General features: G+C 39.0%; 2 protein-coding genes across 11 annotated transcripts in view; one reads left to right on the top strand and one right to left on the bottom strand.

The window, feature by feature from the left end:
- Positions 1-7,327, top strand: part of HTR4 (5-hydroxytryptamine receptor 4) — a 182,776-nt gene extending 175,449 nt beyond the window's left edge. For all 3 annotated transcript variants that reach the window (XM_077138070.1, XM_077138072.1, XM_077138071.1), the window contains one exon: positions 6,424-7,327. In XM_077138070.1, coding sequence (XP_076994185.1) covers positions 6,424-6,511 — 88 coding nt within the window. In that variant the 3' untranslated portion in view covers positions 6,512-7,327. The remainder of the gene's footprint in view (positions 1-6,423) is intronic.
- A 7,600-nt stretch (positions 7,328-14,927) lies between these two features.
- FBXO38 (F-box protein 38) overlaps positions 14,928-23,745 on the bottom strand; it is a 57,877-nt gene continuing 49,059 nt past the window's right edge. For all 8 annotated transcript variants that reach the window (XM_077137358.1, XM_077137362.1, XM_077137363.1 and 5 more), the window contains 7 exons: positions 21,641-21,741; positions 21,354-21,456; positions 19,360-19,526; positions 17,961-18,106; positions 17,039-17,142; positions 16,460-16,573; positions 14,928-15,529 (listed from right to left, as the gene is read on the bottom strand). In XM_077137358.1, coding sequence (XP_076993473.1) covers positions 15,351-15,529; positions 16,460-16,573; positions 17,039-17,142; positions 17,961-18,106; positions 19,360-19,526; positions 21,354-21,456; positions 21,641-21,741 — 914 coding nt within the window. In that variant the 3' untranslated portion in view covers positions 14,928-15,350. The remainder of the gene's footprint in view (positions 15,530-16,459; positions 16,574-17,038; positions 17,143-17,960; positions 18,107-19,359; positions 19,527-21,353; positions 21,457-21,640; positions 21,742-23,745) is intronic.

Here is a 23,745-nt window from a genome sequence, read left to right as displayed (position 1 = left end):
GCACTTACTGGTCCTTCTGCCTGGTTCCTCCTCCCCTTTGTCTGGTTAACTCATAGCCACATTTCAGTTCCCATCTCCTTCCTGTCACTTCTTCAGTAAAACCTTCTCTGATACCTATGACATGCTCTCATAGCATCACTAAATACATCTCATTTCTAACTCATCTCATTGCTGTGGCTATAATTTTCATCTAGCTGTGGGTCTCCCATACTACACTGTGAGTTCTGTGAGGATAGAGTCTGTGTCAATTATCGTCACCCTCCCAAGTCCTAAAACTGAGTGGCTGAATGAATGAATGCCTAGGCTTCCAAAAATCATTCCCCCCTGAGCACTGGAAAAACACCCAATATGAGATACTTATTTTAAGGTGATAGAACTCCTGCTTTCATGAAACTCTGCCTTAAGGTTTAATCTCTTTAAACCAATGCACCTTATATTTTAATAATTATAACACCTTTTTGCAAACACCTCCAATGTGAGCTCTGCCATGCACGGGAGGGCTGGGGTGATTTGTAATAAAATCTAATCATTTCTTTATAATACCAGGCTGAGCAGGCAGTGAGGGCTATGATTATGCAACTAATTACTGCAACCAGGCTTCTCTAAGTGCAATAGTAATTGCTCAGTGAATGAATTGTAGACTCAGGTAATTATCAAACCTAATATGGCTCCCGTAGTGTTTGAGTAAATTAATGCAAAGGAAGGAAGCAATCTAGCTTGAAAGAAGCTGTCTCCTGCATTGCTGTTACTTGGGAAACAGCAGTGAGTTTTTTCGTCAGAACCAGGAGCTGCCCAGGTACACATATCTGGGGTCTCCTTCCACAAGGGCAGCTGCAGGACTGCGAGAAAGTTGTTGGAAAGGGCACTAAACTCAGTGCCAGGAGACAGATGCCACTCTGACAGATTCGTCTTTCTTTGGGCCTGTTTCCTCACCTGGGAAGTCATCTTGAATGTTTCTTTCATCCCTTCCATCAATTCCTAAGTGAGTGGAGTTTGATCAGTCACCCAGGAGTGGATTTCTGTGCTGAAGTGGAAATTCTAGGTTCAAGTCCTACATGAATCATCAAGTAACAACAGTAACAATGCTACTAACCAGTGTTTATTGAGTGCTTACTATTTGGCTGGCACTAATCTAATAAGCAGTTTATGTGCATTAGCTCTTTTAATTCCCACAACAATCTAGGACATTTGGAATAATTCACAGAGCCAGAAAGTGGTGCAGCCAGGACTCAAACCCAGACATTTTGCCTCAAGAGTCTGTAATCTTAACCGTTCCATGCTTACTATTTCTTTGACCCTGGGAAAGTCACATTTTCTGAAATTTAGTTTCCTTAACTGCAAAGATTTCTGCACCCACTATCTGTCCAGCTCTCTGCTAAGCCCTTTATAGCTGTGAATTTTATCGTGACAACAAAGCTGTGAGGTAGGTGGTACCAACCTACCTGACCAGGTCACATGAGGAAGTGGTAGAGCCAAGTCTTGAAGGCTGTTCTGTTTGCCCACTGTACCACGTACCCTCTCTTCTTCCAGTACTCCTGCAATTGAGAATGTACCGGTGCCATGAATGCACATGCACTCTTAGAGGTTCACACTGCATTGCGCTAGCCACTGTCACTACATCTGCAGGGTGAACATCATCAGATGTTCTCATGAAATGTGCTCATATTTACTTACTATCAAAGTCAAAATGCAAAATTAAAAATGTATCTGTTGGACAATTGGTGAAGACTATGAAACACCTCTTTAAGCCAGACTCCATTTGAGAAACACTGCCCTCTATTAAACTCCTGCCAAGGAAATCTCAGACTTCCTCTTTTCTGTGTGTTTCTGGTTGAGAGGGCCCATCCAAGTGTTGTAACTCGAAAACATGCCTGTCTGCTTATCCCACCTCTAAAGACAGCTCTGCTGCCTTTCAGTCACACTCTGGTTGTCAGAAAGGAAGCCTTCACTTGCAACATCTACTCTAGCCTCACATCTGTTTTCTAGTTATTTCTGAACAGCTCACTCACCAGCACATGAGAAACCATCCATTACGAAAGAAGTATGTGAAGAGGCTGTTGTAGAGACATGTGTGCATTCTGTGACAGCAGTTCTTCCTACATGATCAGAAATATTGGTTAGACTGCTATGGTGATTTGAAGCTGTATGTACCCTAGAGAAAGAGGTTCATAAATCTAATCCATTTCTATGGGTGTGAACTCATTCAAAGTAGGACCTTTTGATGAGGTTACTTCAGTAATGTGTGGTCCAGCCCAATCAGGATGGGTCTTAATTCTGTTATTGAAATTCTTTATAAGCAGAATGAAATTCAGACAAAGAACAGCCGCAGAGAGAGTAGCCAGAAGCTGACATCATCAGAACCCACAAGAGAAGGGGAAGGCCAGAAGAGTCCACTGTGTGCCTTGCCATGTGATGGAGGAGCCAAGGACCAAGGATTACAGCAGCCAGCTTCAGAATGCCAACCATGAGCAAATAATTTCCCACTGTTTAAGCCATCCTTTTGCATGGTTAATTGCTTGAGCAGCCTAGGAAACTAAAACAGCTTCCCAACCAAGGCACCCTCTGCATGTGAACTCAATGTAGGAGAAGCTTACCATTGGTTGTTACTGAAAGTGCCATATTGGCCATATAAGAGGACAGAGAATTGGTAGGGTGTTTGGAGGTTAAGAGTGAAGTTGCTTAACTTTTCTGAGCCTTGGTTTTCCCATCTGTTAAATGAGGTGAATAGTACCTACTTGTGAGTTCAGGTTGTGAAAAGTATTATGAAGTAAATGAAATAACATAAATTATTGAAAATAGTGCCTGGCATGCATCCTGATTTTTCAATGAATTGAGCTACGTGTGATTTCCTATTATTATCATTAAAGTTTCTCCTGCCTTACAGGCACCCCTGCACCTCAGATGCCAAATGCATTCCCATTTCACAAGAGTGTGTGTTCTGAGTCCTTTTATAAAGACTCGCATTTAAGTTATTGATCTGTGCTGCTCATGGGAGGAGCCTGGAGGCCTTGGTGCTGGCCAGATTCTGTCACTCAAAGCCATGATGCTCAGGAGGCTCACTAGATGGCCCCAAGTCTTACTCTTATAATACCAGTATAATACCGGTATATACCTCTGTGTAATACCAGTCTTATTGCCTATTGCCTACCTTGCCTGTCCTGCAGAGCTACTGAGATTTTAAAGAATCCATGGGCAGGAAAATCAGTTGGTGCTGCTTTAGTATGCTCGCTTGCCAAAAGAGGGCTCGTGATTCTGATAAGGGAGAAAGGCAAGATCTAGGAGGCTTCTGTATCTTGAGGCCTTTTAATAAAGAAGGAAAATATTTTTAAACACTTAAGTGCTGAACATTTATTATTACTATTATAATTATTATATACTCATAACTGAATAAGGTATTGGGAGAGAAGGTTATGAGAACAAGTTTAAGCTTCAGTATCTTGAGCTTCTACCATACACCAGTCCCCGTGCTGATGTTTTCTAAACATTATGCTCTGTGGTCCCTACAGCAATACTAGGAGGTAGGTGTCATCATTCTCAGATACAGAGAAGGAAAGTGAGGTACAGAGATATGTAATAACTTGTCAGATATCACAAAGTTGGTAAATGGCAGTTCCTGGATTGGAAACTAGGCTGTCTGACTCAAGCCCTGCTTGTGAGTCAAGGCAAGGGAAATGCACAATGCAGAATTTGAGATAACTTTTAAAGGTGGGACCTTCTGGTACAATTAAGTGAAATAGCAAACTGGCTACTGAGTATTATATAAATACATCTAGTGTCTGACCATTTTTTACCACTTTCACTTCTACCACCCAAGGCAAGCCACCCTCTTCTCTCATCTGGATTTATTGCTGTAATCTCCCAGTTGGTCTTACTGTCCACCCTTATCCTCACCTCCATTCCATCTACTCTAAATAGAGGAGCCATAGAAAGCTTGCTATGAGGTCATTTGGCTCGTCTCAGTGTCTGCTCAAACCCTTCCAGTGGTCTCCCCTCACATGGAATACAAGCCAAAGCGTATTAAGGGTCTCCAGGGACTTTTCCTGCCCCTCATCTGGCACTACCTACCTTGCTGACATCAACTCCTTTTATCCTTCCACCTCACTCTTTTTGCCCCAGCACCCAGCATCTTTCTGTTCTTCAGATTTGCCGGGTTGGATCTAACCTCAGGGCCATTACACTTGCTATTCTCTCTGCTTGGAATGTTCTTCTCCCAGGCATCTTTACTCCCTCATTATATTTCACTGGGTCCACTAAGAAGACTGAAACCATACTGATTGTTTGAACAGTTAGATTTTAATATATATATATTTTAAAGTTTACTAGGACTAAAGTTGTTAACTACTGAAAGAGTAAAAAGGAACGTTCTACAGTATTATGAAGGTAGCAGCTTTAAGAAGAAGTTACTGCTCTAGGGTTGAGGGAAGAAAGGAAACAAACACAGAAATTTAGAAACTTGGAGGAGGGACCACATAGAGCTGAAATTTAGACCTCCAAGGAGAAAGTGCCAGTAAGATAGAGCTGATGTCTGAGGGTTTGTAATAAAGCTAGTTATGCAAGAGTTGGAAAAACTGTAAACTGGATTCAGCGCTGCTACAGGGAGGAATTGCCTCTGCCCTGGTGAAGTGGCATTGCTACAAGTCCTTTTCCTCTTTCTAGGCTTCCAGTCTCAGAGCATGACAAGGAGCCCACCTGCAAGGCAGATGTAGAAGCATATAACCAAATACAGACGGATGACTTTGAGGCTGTCTATAACTCACTAGCTGGCACAAACTTTACTCAGGTCTTTATTCATCCATCTCACTGGTACCTCTCCTGACCACCCTGTTTAACAGTGTATGATCTGACCCTTTCTATCTTCCTTCCATGGTTTATTCTCCTTAACACTTACCTAGCTAGTTAATGGTAGCAGATGTTTTTGGTTCTTCAAGCCACATCCCCTCAGCCCAGCTATATCTCAGCGGCAGCTGCAGTAGACAGTTATATGAGAGCGTATACTCATGTCCTTTACTTTGTCCATGTTGCTCAGATAATATCCGCTTGTAGCCAGCTAAGAGGACTATTTATTCTTGATTAGGGTTTCTGAATCTCAGTGCTACTGACATTTTGAGCCAGGTAATGTTTTGTTGTGGGGACTGTTTTGTGCATTGTTCAATATTAGTACTTTCCTGATCTCCATCCACTAGATGCCAGTAGCACCCCTCCCATTGTGACGATCAAAAATGCCTCCAGACATTGCTAAATGTCCCCTGGGAAGTAAAGTGACCCCTGCTGCATACTGCCGTTAGAGATTGATAACTGGCTCGTGGACTGCATGAGAACTGGTGGAGCACACACATGTTGGCATCAGATAGACTGGGTTTTATTGGATGCTTCTTTGCTTACTACCTGTATTCCCTTGAGACAGTCATTTAAACCGACTATGCCTCATTGTGCTCAATTGTAAATGGGAATAATAATGCTAACTATCTCACAGGGCCGTTGTTAGGATTGAAGATAATGCAAGGAGAGGGTTTGGTATTGTACTTCGCACATAGTAACCAATCGATATAAGGCATCAAAATATTATTATAATTCAAAACAAGTCATCACTGTAAGTAACAAGAAGCCACCAACAAGTTATTTTGTCAACAGAAATGCCAGATAACTGACTGGCATTTTTATTTATTTATATTTTCATTGAATGAGCTTTATACTGGCCCCAAAGAAGGTGGAAGTGATCAAACACTAGGAATTTCATTGGAATGAGTGCCAGATGCTGGAATTTGGGTAACTGATGAAGAGATAGACTATAATTGAGATTGATTTAAATCCAATTAACATATTAAGTGCAAATGTGCAACACTGCAGAAAAGTAATTAACACTTGTCAAGTAGTAAACTTCGCTGCGCTGTTTTATTCAACTTGCTGTTTGATTCATCTGATTGATTTACTGTTCCAAATGGCACCAAAAAGGAATCAAAATAACAAGTACAGTTACGTTGGTTTTTCAGGCTCTGAGTGGTTTACTAATCTGCCAGCATTTTGATGTTGCTGAACACAGAATTGTCTGTCCCAGGTACAGAAAATTTAGAGTATTCAGATGCAGCTTGAGGAGGTACTTAAAGTTCATTTTGATGAGTATCACAAGACCCGCAGATTGAGAGGAAAGAAGTCAGGGTTCTAGCCACTGCTGTTCACTCTCCAGGTAATCCCAGGCCTGTCATTTTCTCCAGGCCCTCAGTTTCCCAACCTTTAAAATAAGCAGGACTTGGATGTAGTTCTTTGGTCTTCATTATCCATGAAGTACCACCCCATCCCTGTTCCCATCTACCATGATTTCAGAAGTATGCAGTGAAAAGAAACTGAAGAGTGGAGGGAGTGCTCTCTTTGGTGCATTTGGAGGATGCCTGTTCGATTCTCATGCCTTCTTTCCTTCCTCCCTAGGTACACAGTTCTGCACAGTGGACATCACCAGGAACTCGAGAAACTGCCCATACACAATGACCCAGAATCCCTGGAATCATGCTTCTGATTGAGGACATGGCTCACAACTAAGCCATTCATTCCCATTCATGTTTGCATGAATAGAACACCCTGGCATCACTCTAATCCTCATCACCACCAGTGAGGCAATGAGGCAGTGGGGGCTGAGGGCCTGGGGAAGGTCCAGGGAGGATAGTTCTGGGCAGGACCCAAAGCCAGAGCATCGAGGATCTCAGAGTTGTGAAGATACTTCAGGCATCTTCAGATGGAGTCTCCCATTCTTTACAGGAGTAGCATCCTCCATAACATCCCTGAAAGTTGGCCAGTCTCTGCTTTCATAACACCAAGGATGGGAGCTCACTACCTCCTCGTGCAGTTCCTTCTTTTGTAGGGAAACGTTAATTATAAGGAAGTTCTTTACTTTGTTGAAGTATGGATTTGTCAGTGTTCCAGCTTCCATCTGGGGCCACACAGCTGGCACCTCCCTCCCTGGAGAACCTGTAGATATCTGAAGACAGTGATCTGTCACTCACCCACCCATGCCTTTTGTTCCACTCTCTAAAATAGACATCTTAAATTTCCTCTCCATTCTGGCCATGTTCTTCTGGACATGGTTCAGTTGGTGAAGTAGCCAAGGTTCTCGTAACGAAGCTGGCTGCTGTCATTGCCAAGATGTTTGTCAAGAAGCACTGACGTACTGACAAGTGAAGCATGAAGATTGTTTCTTTAATTTAAAATTTTTTTTTAAACATAACAACATACAAACACGAACGTTCTTACCATATGATCATTCCATTCTTGGTATATAAATAATAACAATATCATCACATAGTTGTATATTCATCACCATGATCACCTCTCAGAACATTTGCATCAATCCAGAAAAAGAAATAAAAAGAAAAAAGAAAAAAATTCGTACATACCATACCCCCTCCCCCTCCCCCTCCCCCTCACTGTTCACCGTCATTTCAATCTCCTAAATTTAACACTGAAGCATGAAGATTTTGACATATGGACATGTGTATATCCATGGAACATTTTTCTTTTATCTTCTTGGGGAGAACCTGTGAAGACTATACTTGGGTTTCCGTTTGGGATCCATTACCAACAGATATTCTTACAACTGGCATTTGAGCTGATGTGTGTAGGGGGTGGGGGTGGGGGTTTGGGTGTTTAAAGATAACATTTTCTCATTGGCTTTTTGGTTATGAGGTCATTTAGGATGAATCTTGATCACCTCCTTCCACGACCACAGGAAATGGACCAACACTTTTCTAGATAATTTTGCTTGGAAACAGTCTTACAATTCAAATTTTGGTAGGGAAAATGAGTTGCTCCCACAGGACATCTTTAAGGGTCTTTCAGGACCTATACTGAGACCTCAGCTGTAAAGCAGAGCAGTTTGTCTCCTGCTCAAGGACATTATCACAGCCCAACTTATTGACTTTCTTGGGAAACTTCATTGGTCTCCTCCATATAAAACTTCTGGGGCTACCATTTTTCCATCTGGCCATGTTTTACCAACATCTCATTCCCTCCAAACTTATTAAGAGATGCTTCTCTTTCAGTGTCAAGGTTACCACCATCTTGCTTCATCTTGAGATAACTTATTTCCCTTTTGGTTTCTGATTAAAAAACAAACAAATAACAAAACCAACCTATTAAAAATATTTATTAGTGATCCTTTCATAGACACAGAAGGAACATGGATGTAGATGGTGCAAGAAGTTTCACATCTCACAGAGTTCTCCTTGCTCATGTATACAGAGTCTGTTTTACTACTCTTTTCCTAAGTGGCCCCAGAAGCCACAATTGCCTCCTTCTCACCTATTTCATCCATGAAGGCAAAACCCATTAGCTTACCTTCTTCTGTCTGTCTCCAGATGTGGTGAGAAGTGATGCTCAGACCCCACATATAGGACTAGGATGACCAACCTCATCCCAGTTTTAGCACTGAAGTTCTGTGTCCCAGGAAACCCCTCATCTCAGACAGACTACTGCCCATATTACCCACTTGCTGAGGATGAATAGACCTCCTCAGAGTCACATTTCCTTCCTCTACTTTGTCATGGAAAAGACACAGATTAAAGTTAGTGGAGGTCCAGATTTCTCCACATCCTGTTTGAAACTAATCTCTGTTCTTCAAGCATAAAGAACTTCCTAGGGGGAAGGATTAATATGATCCAGATTACAGTGAGGAAAAGGAATATATTTACTGCTTTCAGGCAGCAGATAATGCTCTCAGAGTCAATAGGATCTACTATTTAATACATACATGCATGCACACATGCATAAATAAAATAGGATTTTTTTCCCGTGAAAGACTTCTCTTCCCAAGAGCTTAGCAAGTATATCTGCTTAGAAAAATTATTGTTTATCAGTGGCAGGTCCTCCATATTAAGTGACAGCTTGGAATCAACAGGGATCCAAAGATTGCAATATAGGTGGGAAAATGAGATCCTATCATACCACCGACTTTCTGGAAGAGAAATCTGTGTGCCAGTCCATGATTGGTGTCTAGAGCTGTCACAGCCAACCTTGACCAGGGAGAGGACAGCATTTTGGGGACTAGAGCCCTTGCCATTGTCAGAAAGTGTTCTCCTTTATATTCCTAGAATGCTTTGCTCTGTCTCTTTGGACCATGACTAGGGATGACCGTGGGTGCTGCGCCACATGCCTGCATTAGAGGTTCACAGAACAGGCTCGGACTAGTTCTGTCTGTACAGCTGCTGGCCTGGCATGCCTTAAGTCTGCAGTTTCCCTGAAGGTAGGTAATATAGCTTGTGTATGGAAGTTTCAGAAGGAGGACACTTATGCCTTGCCCAAGGAATTGGCCAGTCTTCTCCAAAAAAAGCCATCCTCTTCCAGGAAGCCTGCAGTGTCAAAAAGGAAATGCTCCCAGGGAAGAAGGAGATGTGACTACAGGCCCATCTGCCAGATTGGCTCTGACACCACTAGGGTGATGGATGCTGCAACTTGACAGTCCACATACCTGGGCATAAAGGGGGTTCACTTATCTTTACCTTCAGCTGGATAATCGAGGGCTCGGGGCTGTCCAGGTAGAAATCCCAAGATTCCCAGTCCAGCTCTCATCATCAGCAACCAGAAAACAAGAGATAAAAACCACCATCTTCAACCGGCACCCAAGTATGTGTTTATAGAAAAGCCATTCTTAGATTTTACCTTCTCTTCTCACCAACGTTTCCACTTGATGCTGCTAACTTGCACTGTCCTGAAGCCAATTGCTATGTCCTATTCCCCACCAACGTTTCCACTTGATGCTGCTAACTTGCACTGTCCTGAAGCCAATTGCTCTCTATGTCCTATTCCCCTTGGGAATGGGGGCAGGCATGGGGCTGGATGAGGGAGAGGATCCAGGTAGGGGCCAGGGAATGGATATAACTAAATTACATTTAATGTTGTCTTCGAGTAAGATAAAAAGTGGTGTCTTCTTGATCTTCTGCTGTCAACCATTTAATGTTGCATCTTTCTTTGGCACGAGATTGATTCTGCTTTCTTTTCCTGTATTACTCTGCTTTGCTCTGGTCAAAGTCCTTCCTGTAACAGCTTGTCTAGGGGGGAAAAGGCAATGCATTTACCCCTTATAGCTATAATTTGCAATCTCCTTTCCATCCAATCTAGAAAACTTAGGCAGAATGCTCAGTTTGAATTTACACAAGTCAGGGATGAATTTGAAAGCCTGAGTTTAGGACGCTGTTGGTTTTGGGCCTTGATCAATACTTGCCTTACCTTTATCATCTTCAGAATGGAGAAATCTGTACGCTTGTAGAATTGTTGTGAGTGTTCAATCATGGGTCATCCAAGAGCCACTGTTAGGACTTTTATCAATTATGTGTTCCCCCTGTACTGTTGTTTTCTTAATATTTGTACTTAAGTTTTCACATGCTCAAATTTATTTTAGAAACATTGTATCAGTCCCAAAATAGAAAATCAGTATTGCTTGCCATAAATAGAAAGCAACTATAGAGATAAATAAATGTAAACAAAAGCAAGGTTATTAAGTTTTAACTGAATACCAAGGCTGTCCTCTGCTTCCGTGCTTAAAAGGGAGACGAGAATATTGGAGTGAGTGTTGGGGAGCTGTGAGAGGCACCCTATGTACAATAAGAGACTCTTGTGGCTAATTGATAGGAATGGTGGAAAGAGGATTTACAAGAGATGGATTTCCAAAACAAAACTCATAATATTGTTTGTGTTCCACCTGAAGTCATTCTGTGTCCTGGCAATGACAAGTTGCATTCCACACTTAAAGAAAACTGGAGATAAGGGAAGTGAAACTACTTATATTTTGAACTACTACAATATTTTATTCAGATTAGATTTCTCTTTTCCCTTTCCCTTTACTTTCAGTCCACCCAGAACATATTTAAAAGTTCATTGTAGTAATAATCATAGTAGCAATCATAAGAGAAGCTAACATTTAATAAGCTCATTTCTGCTAGGCATTATGGTAAGTGCTTCACAACAATTATTTTATTTAGTCCTCATAAAATTCTTACGAGATGAATACCAAAATTACCCCTGTTTTACAGATGAGCAAACTTCATTTGAGAGATTTGGTGATTTGCCCAAAGTAACAGACTTGGGAAGTGATGGCTTTGGAATGTGAATCCAGGCAATCTGATTCTAATGCTAATAATTCTAAACATGTGCAATATTGTTTATGGTTGATTAATTTATCCCATTAGCATTCATGTGCTGTGAGGGAACAGAGAACAATCTCAAGGTGGCCCCTTCCCTCATGTCACCCAAGCATTCCTCCCTCCAACTCAGCTTGGGTCCTGGAGAGGAACTTGGCTCAGGTCTATTCTGATCTGAGCTCTGCCGCTCACTTGCTCCATTGCTTTCTTTTGCTCACTTCCACTCACTGAGCATCAATTTCCATCTTTAAACAATGGAGGGAGTTGGGTGGATGATTGATCAGCAGAACAGGTCCTTTGTATTCAGCAGTCTGTGTTTACTGAATATGTGTTTTACTGGGAATCAGATATGTGAGCCAAAGAGAGCATTCATCCATTATTTTGCAGACCATCATTGGGGCTGCTTATATCAGGATTAGCTCCTAGAAAGTCAGTTTGATTTTTTAGTTGGAACTTGGAACATTATTTGGTTAGGCTTCTCACTGATCCCAGTAAACAGAAACTATCTGCTCACCGCTGCAGGCACTTGACAGTTTTCTCTGTACTTCCTCTGCAAGATCTCTGAGCCTCTCACAACAGCCTTGGGGGAGGGATTATTGACTTTATTTTATAGGACAGGAAACAGACTTTGTCAGGGTAAGTGATTTGCCCAGGAAGACAGAGATTATATGGGGCAGAGCCCAGAATGGAAATAATTTGGGTCCCTCCTAACAGTAATTACTTTCTTCTCTTATTTGAACTTTTCTTAATTTAAAATGTGCATACTATACATTTTTAGACCATATAAATGATGTCATAAAAATAATGTATTTATACACTCTATTCCCATTATAAAAAGCTCCAACGATACAGATACAGCGAAATATCCCTTGACTCCAACAATTCCGTTCTCCTCCTCAGAAGTAATTGCTTCTATCATTTGGCATATGTAATTCAAGAACTTTTTCTATGCATTTACATATGTATAACTGTTCATAGAAAAAATGTGGTTTTGTTTTGTTCTTTTATATAAATAGAATGATGACATATAATAAGCTGTAACTTGCCTTTTTTCAGCATTATGTCCTGAACATCATTTCACAACACGTGTAGTCTTCCTTCTCTGCTGTGCACAGAGTAACAATGTCATAGACGTTGTGTAGTTTGCAATGCTATTTCTTTTAAGTTCTAGCTTTACCCCATGTCTCAGTGGGCCAATTGAGGCCTGCATCAAAAAATCAACACTCTCCCTTTTTCTGGGATGGTGCTAACTGAAAGGTCAAGTAGAGTGGCTTTAAGTTAAGCAGAAGTAGCAACTCTTGACTTAGTGGTTTCCCTGCTGGGGACGGTCTGCCCTCAGCTGGCTCTCACATGTCGCTTGGAGGGATTGAGAAACTGCTCAAGTCATCCAGGCTTTGGAGTTGGTTTGAAGTCATCCTGTTTTCACCACTTCCTACACGTGTCTTCCAGCAAGTTATTTAACCATCTAAGCCCTGGTTTGCTCTACAGTAAAGTAGGGGACTACATGATCATACAAACTTTAGTGTTTTAAGACTATATATATATAATATAAAGTATTTTTGAAAGTAATCACTGATTACTATCATTATTTACACTTAATGGCTTCACCAGTTCTCCCTGCTTCCTGCCACCCTGGGATATGGTGTGAGGAACAGGTTATAGAAAGACTAGATTGAAGAAACCCTTTCTCCCACAATTAGGGGAACTATGGTGGAAGCAATGTTACCTCCACTTGTATGCAGTTTCTCAAGGCTTTTTCTCATTGACAACCTCCTTATGGGGTGGGTCTATTATTCATGTTACCATTTCAAAGATGAAGAAGCTAGGGCTCAAGGGTGGGGTAGTGACAATTTCCATGATGCCTGGTGGTTGTTCAAGGTGTCATAATCTGACCAAAGATCTTCTGATTCCAAATATGAAACTTCTGTAAGCATTGTTACAGCAAATATCATTTAGACTGTTAGGAGCCACATACCTGGTAGTATGAGAGAGATGATTTCCAGGCATCTGACACTAATCCAATCATATATCCAGAAAATATTTCTTAAAGCCTTTTAAAAATCTGCCAGACACTGTGCTACAAGCTGGTAATGTAAGTGAATGGATGACTAGGGCAATTTAGCTCTCTATTGCAAGTGTGGGCTAACAACAGCCAGGGGGTCAAATCTGGTCTATGAGCTAAGAATGTTTTTTTTTTTGTTTTTTTTAATGATTGGGGGAAAAAATCAAGAGTATTTGTGACACATGAAAAACAAGTGAAATTCATTATTTCCTTGTTTGTAATTTCCTTGGAATCTAGCCACACCCAACGCATTCTGTGACTGCATTCACATCACAACAGAATTGAGTAGCTGTGACAGAAAGTCTGTGGGCAAAGAGCTTAAAATATTTACCATCTGGCCCTATACAGGAGGTCTGCTGACCTCTGCTGTAGGGCATTTACTATAGTAGGCATCTTCCAGTTTTGTTTTGTTTTTAAGCTTTTCTAGGCTGGGCATCCTTAGAATTACTTTAGTGCCCCCTGCTGTCCCCTACTTAAAAGTTTGGGTTAGTTTGACCAGTAGGACAAACCAAACTGAAAGCAGCAGCCTCTTGTGGCTGATCTAAGTATCATTTAGATAATTTGATTATTCTTGTTAACAGTGAAAAACCAGGGTTGAATTTTAGCTCAGGGTTGGGAGTTCTAGATTATTTACAGATAACTAGGTTATTCTATAATTTGACTTTGCCACTTACTGACCACAGTCCTAACCTGGAGAGTAGAACACACACTTCTCAGTTAAAAGGGAGGTTAGCTGAGTTAAAAACAAGGTATTAAGGAGAACCATTCAGTAACAGGACACATTGGTTATCACTCAGAATATTTCAGTGCTATCAAAACCTGCTGGCATCCTTATATGTCCATGGTCATTAACAGATGCAGCTTTGTGGGAACTATGCACTCAGATTCTTGTCCCAGCTAGCTTTACCTGATCTGAACCATGGGTGAGCAGTTTTCTCTTTCTGGACTGCGGTTTATTTCCTGTAAATAAAAGGGCAGGTCAATTAAGGTCCCTTTATTTCCTGTATGGATCATAATTCCTTACGTCTATTTGGAAATAGTTTATAAAATTTTCCAGACCTTCTATATAAGTAATTTGCTGAGGTCATTCTGCAAGCATCAAAGCCATAACTCAAACTCAGGTGTTATTCTATAAAAGCATCTGTTCTTGATCCAACACTACAATATTGCACATTATCACTGCCCAGACAGTCCATATCAGAGCAGTTTCTCTTCTAATAGACCTGATGACAAGTTATTCTGGGATAACCAGTATTGTCATATAGAGTTCTATGAGTTGTAACAATCAGCTGCCATAGCCACAGAATTTGAAAAAAAGGAAAAAAAAAGAGGCAGAGATCAGAAATTGTCTTGTACTAGTATCTTATTTAGATACAACTCTATAACAACTCTATATTCTTTTTCTGTGCAGTATTTGTTTACCCTTAGTTAAAAATAGGGATTCAGGCTCAAGGCAAGAAAAGTTTTTTAATAAACTTTTATTTTTATCTTCAAGATAAGGCAGATACACAACTGAATGTGGAAATTAGTGACTAGAAATGCTTTGGAAACTTTTCCATCCCCTCCCCCCCTTTTTTTTTAGTTCATAAGTCTTTTAACTTGATTTTTAAAACATGGCAACTGTAATCGTTAAAAAAAAAAGGAACTACAGATCTGCCTTTCACAGAAACATATAGCCTTTCTCTGACTATAGGGTTTAGTTGGTGTTTTAATTATTTAAAAAAGCACACAAGACACAAACACACTCTTCAACAGATTTACTCAAACAGCTTCGCTGAAGAAGAAAAAGGCACAAATTTAAGGGGATGACAGTGATTATTATGAATATAGTAAGTAGGGGCTCAGTCAAAAATGATACTTTATGAATCAAGTCAAGAAAAATGAACAAAATGAACTCTTTCAAATTATCTGCCTTCATTAACAATGAATTTTTAAATTAAATTGTATAAACATATGATATAAAGTTGGTACTTTAGGAAGTGTCTTTTTGTATATTTCCTCTATGTACAAATCTTTGTATACAACTTCAACGTTCCTTATACATTTCCTATATACCAAAACAAGTTAGGGCATCGAAACTGTGCCCCGAGTCCTATGGTGCACTCTGGCAGCTGGAAGGCTCAAGCTGCTTTCCGCCATTATAGCTGGGAAGTAGGAGGGAAAATTCAAATGTAGTCATCTTCAACTGGCTCTCCATTGACATCACAATAGTGAATAAAAATTGCTACTACTCGCTGAAACACACCCTTTTTCATCTGACGCATCTCTGAAATTTCCTCTCCTATTGTTTCCATACAGATGTCTGCAGACAGCTGCCCTTTCCTTCGAGGAGCATAGATGGTGCCTTAGAAATTAGAAAAGGGGAGAAATGCAGATTAGCAGAACTATGGAAAGTCACTGATTAAAATGATCCAAGGAATATACCTATATGGTGTAATATAATGCAATGGATGCACATATAGCACAGTTTAATTATATGCCATCTGACACCTAAGGCAGCATACATGATTAAAAGACCCAAGGCAAAAATAGTGCATCCGAGAGGTAAGTTACATACATGTACTTGTAAGCTATGAAATCATTTCCTCATACAATATTTTTTAAAAAACTGCCTACAAATGCATATTTAAGTGTGCTAACACTTAAAGAAACCATATTCAAAAATTCCTTCAAGTTTCCCATATTCAATTTCCCTTCAGATTTCAACACTGCAGAAATTTGTAAACAGAGCAAAAAATATACTTTCATCCCTTATAGCCAAAAAGCACTGGACCAATCCTCATTCTACTGTTATTTGGTCAACTTTTGCATAAATAAGCTTTGGTTTCCATAAATTTTCATATCCAAGTGAATTTTCATATCCAAGTGAATAAGTTCTTAACTGTTACCCAACAACAAGCAGTTCATAGTAGCAGGAGAATAATTAATGCAATTGGGACAATTTTAATACAATATAGTTGATAAATTCTTCAATAAAGAGTCACAAAATTGCAAGCACTGAGGTTATACAAAAACCTAACAGGAAAATCAGTCTATAGATTCCTTTCAATCTTCATATAATCCTAGTAAATGAAGTGATGGTCTACTCTACTGTACAAATTTAGAGCTGTTTTTCAGGAGAGGGAGGGAGTAACAAAAAAGTAAATAAAAAACATTTACATGGGAAACCACCTAAAAGCTGCACTGCTTCTAAATCTCAAGCAAATTGTTAAATATCTAACGAAGTAGGATATACTCAAACTACAGAATATAAGCCATGTCAGGTCATCATTACTTTCTTCATCATCTTCAAAATCATATCGGGCAAAGCTGTTGGGTTCTGCTGCACGTAGTGACCTCAGCCAAGGGAAGTCAGAAATCATGGAATACGGAGCTCCATCTACAACCCCTAAAATAAAAAGACAGATGTAACAGTGCTACTAGTATCAACGTGCTACTGGGCCAAACACTACAGAAATTTGTAAACAGAGCAAAAAATACACTTTCACCCCTTATAGCCAAAAAGCACTGGACCAATCCTCACCCTACTGTTATTTGGTCAACTTTTCCATCAATAAGCTTTGGTTTCCATATATAAAATTAAGAGGTTGAGTCAACTGCCCTCTAGTTACTTCCAATTCTCAACCTGTACTAATTTTCAATTTTCTTCTATTTTTTGTTTTTCAACCCTGCTTATGATTATTCTAGAGATGGCAAAGATGCATACGGCAGAGCAATATTTATCTGGTCCCTGCTACTTGCTGGTGTTGAAGTCACCCATTATTTTGATACACTATAAGGCCCCATTTGAATCTTCCCTCTTAACTAGTTAGTTAACAGCTATTTAGCATTCCAAGCATTTGTAAGTGCTCACCTTCTAATGTATAAATTTCTCTTCCCCAGGGGTATTTAGGGTACTTCTTTAAGTCTTCTTCACTTCGTGTGGCTTCAGGGAAGAATTCATACTTAATAAGCTCTCTACAGGCAAAAGGAAAAATTAAATAAAAATGACCAAACTGGAATTAAGCTTGGGGTGCAGGGTGGAAAGGAACTATCAAAATTGTTTCAGGCCCAGATTCTACTGAACATCCCAGATAAAATATTAAACATCTACTAGCAGTAAGATACATTGAAATGAGAGAATATAAGTCTTGTCAGTCAAAATTACTTTTGCCATTATCTTCAAAATCATATTATACAAAGAAAGAAAGCTATTCTCTAAGCAAGTATCTCGTTGGTGGTGCACAACACTTTTATGTAACAAGTACATAAAATGATCAATTATCTGATGATGTAAAACATCAGTTTTAAGGTTTCTTTAATTCATCTATTCCATGCCTGCAGGCTAAAAAAATGAAGCCAAATGTACATGTACATTCTGTTCCTATATTTTCTGAGTTTGAAAACAGAAAGTTACAAATGTACATGTAATTATTTTTTAAGTTTTAAATCTGCATTTCCCTGAGTTATTTCACAGATATTAACTAATATAATAAACACATTTAACTGCAATAATACGAACTTCAGAAAAATACTCCCTCCTTTTTTTTCTATCTCAAATTCAACCTGGTCCAAGTCAGGAGAAAGGATCAAATGAATGACATTAAAAAAAAGTATGGCTGATTTGTCCAATCTTTTTACCATTTCCTGAAGACATTTTCTGAAACATCCCTGACCAAGATGTCATCTTCCTAAATGATAAGCCTGCCTAGGAAGCCCAGATGAAATCATTTAAAATAAAGAATTGGGATTTACTTCTATGAGTCGTGGTCATGGGAAATAACATAAGAACTTACTGGTTGATATTTGCTATTGTATCCATCCAGCTGCGAATGCGCACCTTGTTCCGGACGTTGGGAGGGTTACTAAATTCATGGATAATACAGATGTGATAGGGGTAAGGACCACTAAATAGCTTCTGCTCCAATGTTAGTGTGTCTACCTGTGGAAGACAACACAGAAAAGGCTTTGGACCAAGGAAGAAAGAGTTTAGAAATCTCTCTCATAAAGCCTGAGCAATCTTTCCTCGGCCCCTAGGTTTTGAACTCTGGGCTGATTTGAAAATCAAACAGTTAACACTGTGCCTCGAACAAAACTTGCCATGCTGGGAGTGAAGCTTAGCAAATTCTTCTGTCCAGCAAGCTCAGTGATTTATCTCTCACTGTTATATAAATGCCCATTAAACCAAAAAACCCTGAAGCCTGATTTGATTCAGGTAACTAATCCCAGGAGTCTACTTCTGAGAACGGCTTTTACAGGTCAAAGTATTGACAGGCTCAAAGAATTGTGAATGTGCAGTACCAAACTGGACTATCCATTCTTAAAAGACAAATTATATTTTCTTGTCTCTTTGTAGCCTTTGTTCAGAGCATTTTCTTCTCATGGAATGCCTTCTTCCTTATCTCTGTTTAGAAAATCCCATTCTGCCATCTTAGTGGCATAAATGCTTATCTCTGTCCTAAGAAGGCAAATTTGCTCAGAGAAGGATGATATCTCCTTTGTATATTTTAGCACACAGCATTTTACAGACACTCAAGAAATGACTTAAGTTGAATAGACTCCTTTGGGGCCAAGGTCAAACATTAACTGCAATAATTATTTAATACTTCCTTTAAACTGTATTTTGGCATCAAACACAGAGCCTCACATACAATATTTACTCAATAATAATGAAATTGATAAGAATGGTATTAACAGTAATATAAATATAATAATATGAATGATGATAACAGCAGCTATCATATGACTGCTTACTACAAACCAGGAACTGTCCAAATGTATTAATTTAGTTAACAGTCAAAATAACACTGGGTGTACTATTATTATTCTAATTTTACAGATGAAGAAACTAAGACATAGAAGTTAAATAAATCTACTCCAGGTCGGAATATGAAGCAGGCAGTCTGAAAGCAGAGTCTGTGATCTTAACCACAGGTAATTATTAATAAGTATAGACACTTGTTGAATATCAACCCCCCTCATCATAAAAGTTCCTACAAAAATCTAGTAGAGATGGATTAATGAAGAATATTGGCAAGATAGTCTAGCTTGGTTAGAACTCTGTAGAAACTAAAGAATCATAACTGTGGGTTGAGCACGTGAATAAATGCCAAGTACGAAAATGTTAAAGACTAAAGGACTAAAAAGAAAATCAGCACAATCTATGCATCATCAGAAAGGAGCACAGCATGTTACCTGCTGCATTGGGCGTAGGTAGATGATACGGTTTCTTTCAGGAGGCATCCTTAATATCTGGTCCAGTACCTGATCCATATTCAGTTTCTTGCATTGTGCATAGTCAAATCGGTTTACAATTGGTGCATTTTCTACTTTTAAGTGTTTCAGTACCCTGCACCTAGTAGCTACAAAATGAAAACAATAAGCTCCATAAATCATTATACAAAATAACAAAGCAATGTATAGCCTGTTTGGGATCATCTTTGGAGGACCAGACCAACTCATACTGCAGTTGTAAACATCTTTAACATAGGTCAAATACTATCATAGCAAACAACTGGTAGCTAACAAACTATTTTGAAAATGTGATTCTTTCTAGCTGAAAAAAAAAAAGATATCTTTTGTGCCAGAAGGGACATTAAGGTACTACTTCTATGTAAGATTTTACTGTTAAAGAAATCAAATTCTAGAGAACTTACTTGCCCAAATGTAAGAGTGGTTAGGAAATATTTATTGAAAGGAATGAATGATGATGAATAATGGTAAAATAAACCTGTAACAATTCACGTATGTCTTAGGAGTCATCCAGAGGAAAGGGGTAAGGGTGAATTTAATTCCTATCAGAAGTATAAAAGCAGAACCTTAAGAACAACACACCTCAGAAATATTTGAATTTTTTAATCTAAAGCTGTATAGTCCAATATGGTAGCCACTGATACCAGTGGCTATTTAAAGTTAAGTTAATTAAAATTAAATAAAATTAAAAATTCAGTTGCTCAGGCCCAAGCCACAATTCGGGTGCTCAGCAGATGATGTAGCTAGTAGCTCCATACTAAATGGTGAAGACAGAGAACATCTCTTCATCGCAGAAGTTCTACTGAATAGTGCTCGTTTAAAACATGATTTAAATATCCTTCCTGTTATTTAATACATAAAACATGAGGTCACATTAAAAATTAACTGTGATAAAATAAACACATTTAATTGGGAAGAGTCTACAAGTTCCAGAAAAATATTTTCCCTCTTTTACTTCAAATTTCAATTTGGTTCAAGGGTGGAAAAAGGAACAAATGAAAGACATAAAACTTTATGTCTGATATGCCTAATTGTTTTACTATTTCATAAAAACATCTTCTGTAACATTCTTGACCCAAATGCCATCATCTTCCTAAAAACTCTAGCTTTGTAATTAATTTTGAGCACGTCTTCTTCCAGGCTCATTTTTAGCTCCTTATTCTCCATCATTTTGGGAGGAAGGGGAAGCTGTTTTGGAGGAAGAATGGGAGGAAAGAGGGAGAAGATCACAGATAAGGGTCCAACCAAACCACTATTTACATAACAGCAGAAAAGGCTACGGTCAGGTCTAATATCCATCTCATCTTATCTTTCCATTTAGTCATCTTCTCTACTCTTCACTGAGTCAGCTGGTGTCTAGAAACTGAGTTACTTATCCAAGATCTGTGCCATGATAAGCTGAGCTACACCATTTGGTTTAAGGGAAGAAGACTGAGAGCATGTGATCCATCTCTAGGTTAGAGGTGACATGTGGAGAATCATCACAGTCAACTTCAGAGGTGAAAAGCAGTCTGATTCTCAAAGTAGAGATAGGAATGAGAAGCTAACCACCAGAATTTGAAGGCTAAGTGCTAAACTCACAGAGTTCAGAGGTGGAGAACTGAAAGACTGAAAGCTTTTACAATGCTGCTCTAAAGCAAGGCTGCTACTTCCCTTCTGTTATGATCTCTGTGCTTTTCAGGGGCTCATGTTTTTTACTTTAGGAGAAAACTCCAATAGGAATTAGTGATTTTAAAAGATGAATCAAAATTTCTGCACATGAACCCTCATGAATACTCTGGAGTAATTATTTGAGAACTATAGACCAAGGACAGAATTAGAAACAATCCAACAACAATTACTTGAAAAAAAGGTAGCTATGTAATTGTAGTATTTGAGCCCTTAATTCTTTAAACTCATTTTTAATGCTTTTGTATGATATGGGCCCAAATACATACCATGGATGAACATCATCTTGGGGCAGTCTTTCAACACTAGATCTGTGATTCCACAGTTGGTCATAGTGACTCCAACAAGATTTTTGGATTTTAATACAAGGACCTACAAGGTGAAAAGTTGAAAATTTACATGTGTGCATACTTTTTTCTAAGCTTAATTAAATGCTCTCACTGACACAATTGAGAAGCTACTAATTTCTTATCTTAAGAACAAAAAAACCACCTAAAGGTGGAACATTTAGTTCAAGAACTTGGCCACTGTCAAAGGTAAGTGAGGTGTTTTCCACCTGTACATGGTCATCCTCAATCACAGGGTCACTGGTACTTGTGGACTTATCCGCTGTTCGCTTCCGCTTCATCGCATGACGTGGTTTTGTTTTGGCAACCTCTGGAAAAGGCAAGAGGGAAATCCACACTTTAGCCCTGGTTTCCTTCCTTCAACAGAGTACAATAGATTATGTACAAACTCTATTAAGGTATCTCTTAAATATACAAATTGATTCCTAATGGAATATCGTCAGACTGGCATCTCTTAACTGACTGTTATAAAACAAGATCACCCTTCTTTATCTCAAACATATTTACATCAAACATAACATTCCTTTTCATACCTGGGCCACTCCAAAAATCTAACATTCCTGTCTCTAATCTCTCTGCTTTAAGCCATCCTATTGGTGGATTATACTCACATTTTGCAAAAAAAACCACTAAATTTTTAGCCACCATTTAGTGAATATGTCTGAATGTCTGAAACCTGGAGCCATGATTTAGTCCCTCCCATTCTCAATTTATCCCATACCATAGCCTAATCATCTCTCAGTATCAATAACTCTGAAGCCATTAATCACTCTAACTTCCTGACCAGAACATTTTTTCCTGACCTGACTTTTGAATTACTACACACATCCCTCCAAGGTTCAGCTCAAATGTCATCTGCTCTAACAAATCCTACTATGGATCTCCAAACATTATATATCCTCTGTAGTTCTCTGTATACATGTGTTGTCTCACCATTTAAACTAAGAGCTCCTTGATGGCAATGACACTTTTATTTCACCTTTATAGCAATGTCAGACACAATTTGCTAAAATTAACATTTGTTGAATGAACTGGCACTCAACATTTACTGAATAAATTACTGCATCACAGGTACTTAAACGGAATAACACATTTACTGAGCACTTACTGTGTCAGGCATGGTTCTAACAGTTTTACTTACATTAACTCATTTAATCCTACAGGAACCCTCTGAAATAAGATTATTTTCATTTTACGAATGAGGACACTGAGGCAAAACAAGCTTGAAGTTCACTTCATAAATTAAAATTAAGAAGTAAAAGACACTAAAACCCACTGTCCTCATTTTTGATACTAAGGAAGGCTGTAGCAGAGTATGTATTAAATGAAATAAGGTTGAGCTTCATGAATTCTATCCTCTCTATATTTTTCATATCCAAGTTCACTTGATAATTTTGTGACATCTAACATGAAAGATCACAAGGAAAGACACGGTAACACAGGTGCAAATATTGCAGTTGATGAAAGGCCGGGGGCTAGATGTTAACTCTAGAAGTCTATTCTAAGTGTTTTTTTATACACCACAACTTTTCCCCCAACAATCTAAAATCTTTATGAAATCTCACTATGCAAAACAATTGAAAACAACTGCTTTGGTTGAAGCTTAAAAGGGAGCCCAAGACTTCTATCCATCAAATTTCCTCCAAGGCCCCTGAAACCAAGCAAAATCCTGGGGTTCCGGAGAAAACATGACAACTATTGATCCAGTCAACTCTGTGAAGGCCTTCTTCCACAGTATTCCTGAAGAAACTTCATGCGCAATGCTTATCTTCATTGATAAGGAAACTTCTAAAGGCAGCATCTATCATGACTGCCAAAACTCACGTGTTTGTTACAACCATTCATAGGTCCTGGTTCTCTCCTCTAGTACCATGAAAACTAAACAAAAATGTCTTGTTTCCTTTCCTCCATGACAGTTTTCATATAAAGATCTTCTATTAGCATTTTCCTTTTATGATCTGATTTGCAAACCTTACACCTTCCTGGATTGCTCTTTCCTCTACATTTTCTTTTTTTTCATGGGCAGACACCTGGAATTGAACCCAGGTCTCTGACATGGCAAGCGAGACCTCTGCCTGCTGAACCACCATGGCCTGCCCTCTCTCCTCCACTTTTAATTGAACAGAAAATGGACTTCCAAGTTTAATTTCCTGCTCCACTAAGTGCTCAAATTGATGGTTTATATTTTCCAAGAAAAGTTATAAAACTAAGTCACATTTCATGTAGACAACCTTGAAAAACAAAGGTTACTCAATGTTTGTTATTCTCTTATGCCTCCCTTCCTCTTTAGGAATTATTAATCATTTAGGAACAA

Source organism: Tamandua tetradactyla, chromosome 20 (genome assembly GCF_023851605.1).
Source record: "Tamandua tetradactyla isolate mTamTet1 chromosome 20, mTamTet1.pri, whole genome shotgun sequence".
NCBI classification, from domain to species: Eukaryota; Metazoa; Chordata; class Mammalia; order Pilosa; family Myrmecophagidae; genus Tamandua; species Tamandua tetradactyla.
This window is presented reverse-complemented; position numbering and strand designations above follow the sequence as displayed.